Genomic DNA, 13491 nt, shown 5'->3' on the forward strand with positions numbered 1-13491 from the left:
ATTTCCCCGTAAAGCGCCGTCTGCCACCATGCGTCTCAACGCTGCCCTGGCTTCGGCCATTTTCTCTTCGGCGACGCTGCTGGGCTACGTCCATGCGGACGAGTCGGAGGCTGCCCCAGATGCGACCTCCACGGGCATTGCGCGTCCCACCTTCACGGTATGTCGTGGAGCTCTTTTGCTCTCACTGTCTGTCTTGAGGCGGCTGGAGATCACTCGCTGACCAGACGTACCTACCACCAGCCCACCACCATCAAAGCTCCTTTCCTGGAGCAGTTCACCGATGACTGGGATCGCCGATGGACTCCTTCCCACGCCAAAAAGCAGGACTCCAAGTCTGATGAGGACTGGGCCTACGTTGGCGAGTGGGCTGTTGAGGAGCCCACTGTCTTTAAGGGCATTGAAGGGGACAAGGGTCTGGTGGTGAAGAACGCTGCTGCTCACCACGCCATTTCGGCCAAATTCCCCAAGAAGCTTGACAACAAGGGCAAGACTCTGGTCGTCCAGTACGAGGTCAAGCTGCAGAGTACGCGATACCCACCTCCATTAGCTGTAGGCTATTGCTAACTAGTGCGCCTGGCAAGACTCTCTGGTCTGCGGTGGTGCCTACATGAAGCTTCTCCAGGATAACAAGAAGCTTCACGCTGAGGAGTTCTCCAATGCTACTCCATATGTCATCATGTTCGGTCCCGACAAGTGTGGAGCTACCAACAAGGTGCGACCTTTCTCTCATCGTCAGTTGGAATGTGAACAGAGCTGACCGGTCTGACAGGTCCACTTCATCTTCAGGCACAAGAACCCCAAGACGGGCGAGTACGAGGAGAAGCATCTGAAGGCACCTCCAGCTGCCCGTACTACCAAGTTGACGACTCTGTACACGCTCATTGTCAGGCCTGACCAGACCTTCGAGATCCTCATTGATGGTGAATCTGCGAAGAATGGTACCCTCTTGGAGGACTTCACTCCGCCCGTCAACCCTCCCAAGGAGATCGATGACCCCAAGGACAAGAAGCCGGATGACTGGGTGGATGAGCCCAAGATCCCCGACCCTAATGCCAAGAAGCCTGATGACTGGGATGAGGACGCCCCGTACGAGATTGTCGACGAGGAGGCCACCAAGCCTGACGACTGGCTGGAGGATGAGCCCACTACCATCCCTGATCCGGAGGCGGAGAAGCCCGAGGACTGGGACGACGAGGAGGACGGTGACTGGATCCCTCCCAGCATCCCCAACCCCAAGTGTAGCGAGGTCTCGGGATGCGGTCCTTGGAAGCCCCCGATGAAGAGGAACCCCGCGTACAAGGGCAAGTGGACTCCGCCGTTGATCGACAACCCGGCCTACAAAGGACCATGGGCGCCTCGCAAGATCCCCAACCCTAACTACTTCGAGGACAAAACGCCGGCCAACTTTGAGCCCATCGGTGCTGTAAGTTGCCAACCATGTCTATCAGAGAGAGAATTCCGATGGATCCTAACGAGCAAATGACAGGTTGGTTTCGAGATCTGGACCATGCAGAACGACATTCTGTTTGACAACATCTACATCGGCCACTCGGTCGAGGACGCGGAGGCGTTCCGTAAGGAGACCTTCGACGTCAAGAAGCCCATCGAACTTGCTGAGGAGGAGGCGCAGAAGCCTAAGCCTGTAGACAAGGCCCAGACCAGTGTCTCGTTCAAGGAGGCCCCGCTCACCTACATCCGTGAGAAGGTCGATCTCTTTGTCACCGAGGCCAAGCAGAACCCTATCCAGGCGGTGAAGCTGGTTCCTGAGGTCGCAGGCGGCCTGGGCGCCATCCTGCTTGCCACGATTCTGTTCATCGTGGGTGCCATCAGCGCCAGCAGCCCGGCTCCGGCCGGAAAGGGAGCTGCCCAGAAGGGCAAGGAGGCAGCCAGCGCTGCGAAGGAGAAGTCGGCGGAGGGTGTCAGCTCCTCCGCAGACACCAAGAGCGGAGCGACCAAGCGGAACACCAAGTCTTCTTCCGAGTAAGAGAGGACGCGGACATTTGAGTCGAGGAAAAGGTACCAGAAAAGTTCTGCTAGAGCCTACTGTCCCGGGGAAAACGCTAGAAAGAATGGGTTGATCATCCCCCAATCTACCTGGGCGTAGATGACGGCATATGTAAAAGTAGTCATGAGATTGTGGTGGAGAGAAAAGGCACACATTTTCTTTTCTTACTTAGTTCTGGTATCTGGGCTGTCACAGGCCCACGGGGGCGTTCAGCGCGAGCTTGTTTCTGTGTTTCTGCTTCCTGCTGCTACTAAATTTCTGTATTGATTAGTCGCCTCAGCATTACATTCGTGGAGCAATTGAATTGTTAGGATGGAATGAATTCCCATGGGTGTATGGGATAGAGGCCCTGGATAAGATGCCGGCGCTTATCGTCGGAAGTGAGCCCCCCTCTCCACTCAGAGAGGAAAGCGTTGAGTGTCCAGGGGCTGCCTCACCTAAGTAATTCTCAGCTATTGTCCCATGAAAATGTTATGTCTGATTGATCTCAAGGTGATAGAAATCACTGGTAATTGTTAACAATGTCTAATTATTGTTATCATTGTCCCTTGTCCGTTGTTTATCAGGCGAGATCTATAGGACACTGCACCGCTTCTGATTGGTTATCGACACCTCGGCGACGGCGGCCAGTCAGCGCCCACCGAGGCCCGCGGGTCCTCGGGCAGTTGGCCGATTGCCCACTCGGGCGAGTAAGGTTGCTGCGTGCTGGGTTAGCTACGGAGTACGGAGAACTAGCAACGCCTCTTAAGAGGCGATTGTCCACCGCATTCTTGCATTCCCCAGGTCACTGATCTGCCTCCTTGAGCCTCACGCAAGGCAGGCCATCTCTTCCCTTGTCGTTCTGTCGTCCTTGTGCCCTCCTTCTCTTTTCTCTCCTCTCTCTCAATTCTCCCTCCATCATGGCGGCCCGTCGCTCCCTTGCCCGGGCAATCCCCGCTCTCCACACGGCTTCTCCCCGCACTGTTCTCAGATCCAGGCCCGCAGTAACAGCCGCAACTGCAACATCACATGTCTCCTCGTCCTCCTCACGAGCTCCTGCCCTCATCGCCTCCCGTCAACTCCATGCAACTGCTCGCCAGCTGGTTGCTGCGACCACTTCTGCTGCCTCTACCCCCACTAACTATCCTACCACGCACGAGCGCATTGAGAACCCACTGGACACTACCAACTTCATCGATAATGAGTTTGTGCCTTCCAAGGCGACCACCTGGATTGACGTGCATGACCCAGCCACGAATAATCTGGTGACCCGCGTTCCTCAGAGCACTGACGAGGAGCTGCGTGCCGCCGTCGAGTCCGCAGAGAAGGCCTTCCCCGCATGGCGGGCAACCAGCATCATCACCAGGCAGCAGATACTCTTCAAGTTCGTCCAGCTCATTCGCGCCCATTGGGACCGTCTAGCTGCTTCGATTACCCTGGAACAGGGTAAAACCTTTGCAGATGCCAAGGGCGATGTGCTTCGCGGCTTACAGGTCGCCGAGACCGCCTGTGGCATCACCACCCAGATCACGGGTGAGGTCCTCGAAGTGGCCAAGGACATGGAGACTCGAAGCTATCGAGAGCCGTTGGGTGTGGTTGCAGCCATTTGCCCTTTCAGTAAGGCCGCCACAAATCAGTTTGCACCGTGTAAATTTTATGACACCGAAACTGACTAAATGCTCTCCCTCAGATTTCCCTGCCATGATCCCTCTGTGGTGTATTCCGATTGCTACCGTTACCGGAAACTGTATCATTGTCAAGCCTTCTGAGCGTGACCCGGGAGCTGCTATGATCCTCGCAGAACTGGCCCGGGAAGCAGGCTTCCCGCCCGGTGTGATCAACATCATCCACGGAACAACCAAGACGGTAGACTTTCTCCTCGACGAGCCCGCCATCAAGGCCATCAGCTTTGTCGGCGGTAACCGCGCTGGTGAATACATCTACACTCGTGCCTCCGCCAACGGCAAGCGGGTGCAGGCCAACCTGGGAGCCAAGAACCATGCTGCTCTCCTGCCGGACAGCAACAAGAACCACGCTCTGAATGCAATTGCTGGGGCTGCCTTTGGCGCGGCCGGTCAGCGATGCATGGCTCTCAGCACGCTGGTCACGGTGGGGGAGACCGAGGAATGGCTGCCAGAGCTCGCGGAACGAGCGAAGAAGCTCAAGGTGACTGGAGGGTTTGAAGAGGGTGCCGATCTTGGTCCTGTCATCAGCCCGCAGAGCAAGAAGCGGATCGAGGATATCATCGCTAGCGCGGAGAAGGAAGGGGCCAAGATCCTCCTTGATGGACGTGGATACAAGCCGGAGAAGTATCCTAATGGCAACTTTGTGAGTAGTTCTTTTCTTGGACACAGCTTTGGGTAGTCCTAACGTTTGCAATCCAATGCAGGTCGCTCCCACCATCATCACCAACGTCACCCCGGAGATGACATGTTACAAGGAGGAGATTTTTGGGCCCGTGCTGGTCTGCCTGAACGTCCCCACGCTTGACGACGCCATCGCGCTCATCAACAGGAACCCGTACGGCAACGGCGCCGCGATCTTCACCCGCTCCGGCTCCAGCGCGGCGCGGTTCCAGAAGGACATCGAGGCGGGCCAGGTGGGCATCAACGTGCCCATCCCCGTGCCGCTGCCCATGTTCTCCTTCACCGGTAACAAGAAGAGTGTCGCTGGTGGCGGTGCCAACACCTTCTACGGCAAGCCCGGTCTGCAGTTCTACACGCAGCAGAAGACGGTGACGAGTCTCTGGCGCAGCGAGGACGCCACTCACAGCAAAGCTAGCGTCGTTATGCCGACGCAGTCGTAAAAAAAAAACAACAAAAGAAGAGAACAAAAAGAACAAAAACGAACGGAAAGGAAAGGCGGTTCAAAAATCCTATGAAATATATATTCCAAAGAAAAAAAATACAATGAATTTGTTTTATCTCCCTTGCCTCGTCCTCCTCCGGTCCTCTTCCGGTATATGTTTCTCTGAATTCGCGATGGATCGATTTCCAGGCAAAACGAAGCAATCAAATCAACGAATTCTGTTGTCCCATATGTCTAAGTACTGTATTGTAGTAGTTAGTATGCAGGTGGTTAATTTAGTTAACCATTATTACGAATATTTCCAGATTATTCGTTCGTTCCTTCTTGTTCTTGCATTGCGTTTTTTTTTGTTGTCCATAACCTAAGAGGGATGATGAATAGGTAAAACGACAAGGGTAAGGACCTTGGTGGGTAGGCATTCTTACTGACTGACTGACCTCTTTTTCCTCCGCATGAGGATGAGCCGGATGGGATGGGACTTCCTAACATTGTAACACTGTCTGAGCTTGACAGGGGGAAAGGTATGGCGGAAGTGGCTCGATCTCTTCTATGTGTAATTAACTTGACTACGATGACAGGAGAGAATCGGACTTAGTCGTTGATTGGTGACCGCGTAACTAAGCCGAGGAATTATCGAGAATCAAACCATATCCTCTAAGTACTTCCCCCTGATATTAAATATAGCCAGAATTTTTCTTACTTGGAAGAAATGATGTTGAATGAATTGCTTCGTGGGAATCATTCTACGGATAAAGTCATTGGACTTCTAGGATCTTGAGTGCAAGAAACTAATCCGGCATGACGAATGACCCTGAGGGAAGTTCCAGGACAAACGTCCTTCTAACTTGATGCTCATAGCACGGGAAAATACAGGACGAATTGATAGAGATAGGCATATCCTTCACTGCTCCTTGCGTCCCTGGAAGGAGTAGACCATCCGGCCCAGTTGGTAGTTTCCGTTTTTGTCTGCAACGGCGATACGGCGAGTGTAGCGGCGTTCGCCATTGACAATTTCGAAGCCCCAGATCTAGGGTTGACCGTTAGCTTCGATGTAACCAAGAGACGGAACGGTAGAGAGGACATGATGTGGAAATAATAGTCGATAAAGATACGATACTTACCTGCTCAGCGGTCCAGCCGCTGTCCACGTTGCGCACAAAGCTCTGCAGCCAGAGCCCCTCGCCCTCGCCCAGGTCATCACCGGTAGGCTCCTCAACCAGAAAACCCTCCACTTCGGTTCCATCGGCGAGGATCTCGCCTCTCAGGAACCTGCGGACCTTCTCATCTTGGACATTCGTCTGCACGTCGACGTTCGGCCGCACTTTGCCGTCAGCGCCCTTGGATCCGCGGAAAAAGCGGCTCTTTCCAACAACGGTGCCGAAGATGTGGTCCTTGTGCTCCCTCTCCGTCCAGTTCATGACACGCTTCTCAGTCGTGCCGCTCAGACCACCCGTCGTGACCTGGGAAATGTCAATCTTGACAACGGGCTTCGACGTTTCGGGATCGGTCTCAGTGTACTGGGTGACGTGGAGGGTGACGGTCGCATATTGGATGGCTTTGCGGACGATCCAGCTGATTCCTTGCTATAATTCGGATTAGGTATTTTCCACAAAGCCGGCACGTTCAATTCATAACACGGCATGGGGGCGGGCCAGGGGTGAGCTCCCAGCGTTTATGATGAAAGTGAAAAGGCTCCCGCCATCAATGGAGAGCATATTGGCATGTCCATCATTGAAGGTGACAGGCATTTTCCAGCTATGTGTAGCTGGAATGGGTTGAAACTGAAATTGAACATACCAGCTGCAGAATTGCGTCTGGATCCGTGGAGTTGGCTTTGTCCTGTACTCCGAAGGAATCATTATCAGCAAGTCACATTCGTACGGCAGTAAAGAGGAACCATCCTCCATGACATTCAATGTCATTCATTCTGAAGAAGAGCATTGTATTTACCATTGAAAAAACGCCACTCAGGTTTTGAATGGTGACATCTGCGGGGGCAGCCATGATGCCTGGTTTTAGAAAAGGAGGGGCTGAACTGCTCTGGAGGCGGGGTATAGGATGGCGTAGAATAATATAAGGATCGTTGTATTTCTGTTCGGGGGACGAAAACGGCTGCAGCTATTATAGCGACGAAGGGAAAGAAGGGAAGTTAAGAATTAATTGTTCCTGCAGACGAGAAGAATAGTAGCAATGTTGGTGGTTTACTAACATTAACTATTATGTACTGTTATGGTTATCAGGCGGGGAACACAAACCAGGCAAGCTTCAGATCTTCCGAGGCAGCGCCTTGCAGACATGTGCAAGGGAGCTCCCGAAACGGCAGGCTCGCCCCACGGCCTCAAGTGATCCATCTCCGAGCCTGCCTAGCTGGGCAGTTGGTTCGCAGCCAACCCCGCCAGCCTTCATCGCTGTGACTTATTATTAGTCTGTTAGTCTACCCCGTGCAGGCACTCCGCGGCTCCTTCCTGCCCGCGTCTACATCTTTATCGCCCTGCACGTGATTTCCATCTTCTTCTCCTGCAAGTACAGAGGCAACAACATATCATTGATGCGGTTTAATAAGCACGTGCATGTGTCATATGCAGGCTATATTTTTGCTTGCAGATGGCCTTGCAGGTAGAAGAGAGCGAAGTACTGGGCGAACATTCCCTTTGTATTAACAGTAAGTAAGAGGTCAACTAAATAGAGTAATTGTCGTCATGTGATCCAAAAATTCAGGCAGAAGTTGTTTGCTGCCTACTTTATTTGGCACAGAAAAGGTCAGTATTGATCTCCGAAATATCTACCTATCCACATGTTCATTTTCGTCATTGACTTGGTAAAAGCCAATGCTCATACTGAAGTTTTGATATGTAGAACAGATTTGGATCCGTGGTAGGCAGGAGACTCCATCAGGCAACGAGGGCCCACCGGTTGGACAGGATCTATTATTTTTATACAAATCTAACTCATTTTTTGGCCATGAAAGCGGCATGGAGCCATCATCATGTCATCAACTCCGGTCTCTTAACACACATATATATATTAGATTAAGGTACCCTTCGACTCGAAAAAAATTAAGAGAATACACATCACTCTCGACTTCATCTCCTACCTCCTAAGACTTGCAATTCCTTTGGTTTTCCTGTCAAATTGCCATGTTGCAGGTTCTCAGCCCAAGACTGCTTTTCTGGCCCCTACTCATTATTATCTCGACTGCTTTTTTTTTAAAAAAAAGGAGAACAATTCATCAGAAACCTTCACACCTACCATACTGGTAGGCATCTGTCAAAATGCTCAAAATTCTCGAACAGCTCCTGGTCGGGATTCACTGTGACTGTTTAGCGGTTCCCTTTCGCGCAATCTAATAAATTTTGGGACTTCTCAGATGTGGATGAGAAGAAGTGGATTTCAATATACACCAAGGAAGAGAAGACTGGCGTTGCCATCCTCCAATACATGATCGCCGCAGAAGAAGAACAGCAGATCTTATATCTGACAGGGAAAGTCCCTGATGTAATTCTGGGAAGTGTACAGGGAGAAGAAGAGCAACCGGAGATCAAAAGCGAAAGCCCAAAGGACCTTGCTGAACTGAAGAAGGATTATGAAAAGAAGCTCAGCGAACTCCACCAGGCATACTGGCTCCATCAGGTGGCGCTAGGGCAGCTGGTTTCCGAAAAACCCAAAGGTCCCTATATCCGGGAATGGGAGTTGAAGAGACGCCGGAAACGAGGTAAGATGACATTGGCATGGGTTGAAGAACAGAAAGCCTGCGCAGCTAAAGGGGGCTGTTGTGGACGGGATAGTGGATGTTGTGAGAAGCTATTGGGAACGTATCCTGAACCGACAAGTCCCGGTCAGTTAAGGTTTCTCAAAAATAAGAAGAAAGTCAAACCCATATATGGGCATTGTTCGACCTATTATTGTCAATGTTGTGTGAAGTCTAGGGGATTTTCGAAGCTCAACCCAGGGTTCACCGAGTCCGTTAATAAACGATACGGCAGGAAGCAAGCTGGGACTGTGAATGAGGTACAGAGGCAGTGTATGCTTTATCTTACTTAGAATAGGTTCTTTTTGACCGGGCGGGGAGGGTTAAATTGCTTTCGTGGAATTCTCGCTTAGGAATTACATGACATCCAAGAAGTGACACGTTATCCAGTGCGTATATTGTAAGGATTAAGGATATTGTTCTGGTTCAGTGCAAGTAAGCTTTAAGAGGTAGACTTGAGTATTACAGTAAATACAGAAGAGATACTTACGTCTTTTATAGCCAAGACCACCTTCATAGCAGTTCCAACAGCTTTCCGGAGGCTTCTTGTCAACAAAAGAGAAATACATAAAATACATAATAATCACTGATGCAGTTTATGCAGCCTTCTCGAGCAGCGCAGATCAATGGCGGGTATATCTTATTTGCAATCAGTTCTGGAACACGCGAAAGCAGGCGAGACGAAGCAAATAGAAGTCGTAGCGGCAGAGAAAGATGACTATGACAGGCCTGAGACGCGCTCCTCCAGTTCTTCTTGAAAGCGCTGGCATGAACACGTATATTTGACCTCGAGATGTCGGTGTTGCTGTTCATCATGATGATCGACGCGATGAGGACCAAGCATGGAGTATGCTGGTTAGAGGCTAATCTGTCAGATTTGAAAGGCGGTTATGGGTTTGGGGAGAGGCATGTTGATACTTGCCTTCCAACACTCTTTTTCTGGAGACCAGACCAACCACTGAAGATGTCAATCAGCAATTGAATTCTGAGATAGGTCTTGTAAGATAGTTACCTAGGGCTGGCCTGTATGTTGGTAAATGGTGCGGTCGTCTGATCAAGCATGGCAATTGTCACAGCTCTTTGTAAGCCTCTTCTAAGATAATAGGGCAGTATTTTATCTATAAGATAAATATTCAAGAGAAAATAAAAGTCAGAAATCATCGTACTTCTTGGCCTTGTTTGCTTCAAAGAGCCATATTGGGACCATAATAAGCTCATAAATAAGCCTGCATATAAAGACAATGGGATGGCAACCAGTATAGCCCATCCATGTACACCCGTGAACAACTCCATTTTTTTTAAAAAAAATAGAGAAAAGATTGGAGTAGAAGTATTGATGAGAAGTAAAGTGATGATTGTTTGATGTTAACGATCATTAAATAATGAATGTGATGATTAAGGAAGAAAAGTAAAAGAAGAGAAACTCAAAGAGATATGTACATTGTACCTGGGAAACTATCGACATTAGAAGGCACGTTCTGTATGTTTTGATGGAAGCAGCTCTAAAATGTAGATTCTAAGGAGGAAGGAGGTCATCGTGTTTTCCTCCATCAGTCCCAAGACATCAGAGAGTGTGTCGTGGCCGATCAGGCCGTGACGTCGGTAAAGAGATAAATAGAGTCAGATCTGGAAGCAGAAGTGAAGTCAAGTCTGAGTAGTGATTGCATTGTAGTGGTAACTACAGTAGGGTGAGTATAAATAAATGAAGCTGGGTGAGCAAATCACCTTGAGTGGGTGAGTCGGGAGGCTCCAGTCCTCTCTTATGTAGTCGGCTATCAATCTTGACGGCCTCCTCCATGAGAGCTTGTAAGGTGCTTAGTCTTTCCTTCATGCACAGAATATCCTTGATATCTTCCTTGAGGCCACCTTCAAAGAAAGCCATAGAAGCAGATTCATTCCAGTTCAGGTACCTGATGACCTGTTCAAATTCCATAGCATATTAACTGGCTGATAACTCCTGACAAAGATTCAGCAGCCATCGCTCAACCACGCGCTTCTTGTGGTCAACATCCAAAGAGTTGTCTTTGCTGCTGGCACTGCCTAAATGGTACTTCCCAATATTATTGCCCACAGGAGTCTTCAGATTCTCGTTAATACTTGAGACGCTGGACATGATCACTGCTGTTTCCCCAGCTGGGTTCAGGTTGGATTGACGGCAAATACTGGAAGTGATTGCACTAGAGGACATGGAAATAAACATCTTGGATATTCACAGTGGGCCAGCACCAAAAAGAGAGGGAGACAGACCTTGTCCTGGAATGCTTGTGTTCCACAAGTTTACAGAAAATCAACGGTGAGTATTTGAGACATACAGGCCGGCCCACAAAAAGGCTAAGTGGCATGAAGCATGAGGTCAAGGTGAAGCTAACAGTGACAGTTTACAAAGCCAATTGCGGCGTCTCTTGAAATACTGCGCATCTAGTCAAACCCAACAGTGGTTTGGTTTTCACAGACTGTTTATTTGGCTTTGGTGCATTATAGATAGCCACGCAGGCAAGCATGAACAACATCTCGAGTATCATCCGACCCAACAACATGGGGCATGTCAGATCATCCGAGTACTTTGTCGAGGTTCCAGCTCGATGGTGTTAGTAGCCCTCCAGTCCGCAGGAAGACATTTGCTTCAGCTCAGCCTGTCACCTGCAGCCGCGCTTACTATTTCAGGATGCGATCGCCTCTGGTCGGTGATGGTCGCATGTAGGGGGCTTTGTGAAGGTGGTCAGCCGTGTAATGTATTGAGCCATTGAATGCGGCTGAGATTGTGGATTGCGGCGCAGATTCCAAGGTTGTTGGTTACACCGTCGTGGAGGACCAGGCAGATAACTGATTCCGAGTGCTTGACGTCTGTCAAGAGACCGAGGTACTCCGTTGACGTTGTGCAAATTATTCCTATAGAGACAACAGTGGTCTTGTCGTTGCTGTTGACCGTTGCTGGAGCCATCCGTCGGCTCTACTTCCATCCCTTGGCCCACATACCAGGACCAAGGCTTGCAGCACTGACCTGGTGGTACGAGTTCTATTTTGATGCCATTCAGCAAGGCAGATATGTCTTCAAGATTCAGGAGCTTCACAAGGAATACGGTAGATCTCAGCAGTTTAAGCACTCCTACTAGTATGATGGGACATCCTGACTGATCACGGAATATCTGCTTAGGTCCAATCATCCGTGTCACTCCAGACGAAATCCACGTCAACGTTGTCGGCTTCCTAGACACGGTATATGCGCCGTCACTGTCACGCAGAGACAAGTATGACTACCAACTGAGGACCTTGCGAGTTCCTGGTGGCGTAGGCACGACGGCACGTTACGATGTTCATAAAAGGCGTCATGAAGCCCTCAGCCCCTTCTTCAGCAAACGCAATGTCCTCTATCTGGAACCCTTGATCACGAAGAAGGTCGAACAATTGTGTCAGTTGATCGCGAAACATGCGGCCGAAAAGACGCCAATCAATCTATCTGGTGCATTCTTTGCGTTTTCCAATGAGTATGAATTTGATACTATAGAGGCGGCATAATGCTCATAGAAGACAGTGTCGTCACGAACTTCTTATTCGCACATCAGACCGACATTCTTGCGGATGAGACAAAGGCTGCTACACTCCGCCACAATAGCTATGAGCTTCTAATGGGAATCAACATCAACAAGCACTTCCCCTGGCTTCCTGACTTCCTCGAGTCTCTTCCGCTATCAATAAGCAAGCCAATGATGCCGCCCGGGCTGATCGACATGCTGGCATTATTTGATGTGAGTTCCCCGACTTAATCACCAAGCAATGCATCATTGTTGACAGAGCGATGCAGAGAGTTCGTGCCGAGCTGGTCGGCATCATGAAAGCTAAATCGTCTGGAATTTCCGGTGGAAAGCCGCCGGGCCCAACAGGTAAAGAGTCAGTGTACGACTCTGTACTTGACAGTCCCGTCTTACCATCATCGGAGAAGTCTTTACTACGTCTCCAGCAGGAGGGAGCACTCCTAGTCCTCGCCGGAACCGAATCACCAGCTAAATCCCTCAATATCATCTTTTACCACCTTCTCGCCAATCCCTCGATCCTCAGCAAGCTTCGCACCGAACTCAGCGCAGTCCCGACACCCGCTTCCTGGACCCAGCTCGAGCAACTCCCTTACCTCTCAGCAGTCATCGAGGAAGGCAACCGCCTCTCCTTCGGCGTCACTGCCCGAACAGCCCGTATCGCGCATGAGCAACTCACCTACACCCCGTCCTCTTACGTCACCTCCCCATCCAGCCCCGGCAGATCTTACACGATCCCCCCGGGCACACCCATTAGTATAACCACCCTGAGCTCGCACACCGCTGAATGCATCTTCCCAGAGCCCTTCGTCTTCGACCCGGAGCGCTGGCTTGGCGACGCGGGCCGCGAGCGCCGTAAGTTCCAGATGGCGTTCGGCAAAAGCGGGCGCAAATGCTTGGGCATCGACCTGGCGCGCGCTGAGCTGTATCTCGTGACAGCGGCGCTGGTAAAGGCGTTTGAAATGAGATTGTGGCAGACGGATGAGAGTGATGTGGCATTTATGCATGGTTATCAGGTTGCGATGCCGAAGCTGGATTCGAAGGGGGTGAGGATTATGGCGAGCGCGCTTTGAGGGGTGGAAGGGGTAGACAGAGGAGTATGGAGCAGATCGAGGGGCTGCAGTGGTGACTTTTGAGGAAAATAGTTATTTTTAGTTATAAAAGTCTATAAAATCTATAAAGCTAGCATTTTTTATATTTACTTTTATAATCTATTAGTCACTATAGATTATAACTTGCAATAAATTTAATTATAAAATGTGAGTTATAATTATTATTATTCTTATTGCTGGCTATAGCAGGTTTATTAATATTTATAGGCTACAGTTTATAGTTATATAATGCCTATAATGTAATTAGCTCCCTTTTCAAGCTGCCCAGGGAATTGAAGGCTTGTACATCTAATTGGAATCTGGACTCAT

The 13491-nt window shown here is 50.1% G+C and overlaps 6 protein-coding genes across 6 annotated transcripts; 4 read left to right on the plus strand and 2 right to left on the minus strand.

Annotated features, from left to right (window-relative positions):
• Positions 1-28: 28 nt before the first annotated feature.
• On the plus strand, positions 29-1984 carry T310_4575 (Calnexin; the record flags this gene model as incomplete). The annotated part of the gene is made up of 5 exons (XM_013472552.1): positions 29-157; positions 241-523; positions 582-712; positions 770-1423; positions 1487-1984. 5 exons carry the CDS (start codon positions 29-31, stop codon positions 1982-1984), a joined length of 1695 nt encoding a protein of 564 aa, XP_013328006.1.
• Positions 1985-2904: 920 nt separating this feature from the next.
• On the plus strand, positions 2905-4790 carry T310_4576 (Malonate-semialdehyde dehydrogenase (acetylating); the record flags this gene model as incomplete). The annotated part of the gene is made up of 3 exons (XM_013472553.1): positions 2905-3601; positions 3675-4312; positions 4374-4790. The coding sequence occupies 3 exons, from the start codon at positions 2905-2907 to the stop codon at positions 4788-4790; spliced, it is 1752 nt and encodes a 583-aa protein (XP_013328007.1).
• A 903-nt stretch (positions 4791-5693) lies between these two features.
• T310_4577 (uncharacterized protein) lies at positions 5694-6796 on the minus strand (the record flags this gene model as incomplete). Its single annotated transcript, XM_013472554.1, has 4 exons — positions 5694-5819; positions 5914-6375; positions 6590-6631; positions 6743-6796. The coding sequence occupies 4 exons, from the start codon at positions 6794-6796 to the stop codon at positions 5694-5696; spliced, it is 684 nt and encodes a 227-aa protein (XP_013328008.1).
• A 1268-nt stretch (positions 6797-8064) lies between these two features.
• T310_4578 (uncharacterized protein) lies at positions 8065-9298 on the plus strand (the record flags this gene model as incomplete). The annotated part of the gene is made up of 4 exons (XM_013472555.1): positions 8065-8104; positions 8160-8813; positions 8931-8940; positions 9145-9298. 4 exons carry the CDS (start codon positions 8065-8067, stop codon positions 9296-9298), a joined length of 858 nt encoding a protein of 285 aa, XP_013328009.1.
• An 828-nt stretch (positions 9299-10126) lies between these two features.
• Positions 10127-10740, minus strand: T310_4579 (uncharacterized protein; the record flags this gene model as incomplete). The annotated part of the gene is made up of 3 exons (XM_013472556.1): positions 10127-10218; positions 10266-10458; positions 10528-10740. The coding sequence occupies 3 exons, from the start codon at positions 10738-10740 to the stop codon at positions 10127-10129; spliced, it is 498 nt and encodes a 165-aa protein (XP_013328010.1).
• A 1315-nt stretch (positions 10741-12055) lies between these two features.
• T310_4580 (Cytochrome P450) lies at positions 12056-13143 on the plus strand (the record flags this gene model as incomplete). Its single annotated transcript, XM_013472557.1, has 2 exons — positions 12056-12286; positions 12343-13143. 2 exons carry the CDS (start codon positions 12056-12058, stop codon positions 13141-13143), a joined length of 1032 nt encoding a protein of 343 aa, XP_013328011.1.
• Positions 13144-13491: the final 348 nt, after the last annotated feature.

The sequence above is a fragment of the Rasamsonia emersonii genome (assembly GCF_000968595.1).
Source record: "Rasamsonia emersonii CBS 393.64 chromosome Unknown ctg1118621760132, whole genome shotgun sequence".
Lineage (NCBI taxonomy): Eukaryota > Fungi > Ascomycota > Eurotiomycetes > Eurotiales > Trichocomaceae > Rasamsonia > Rasamsonia emersonii.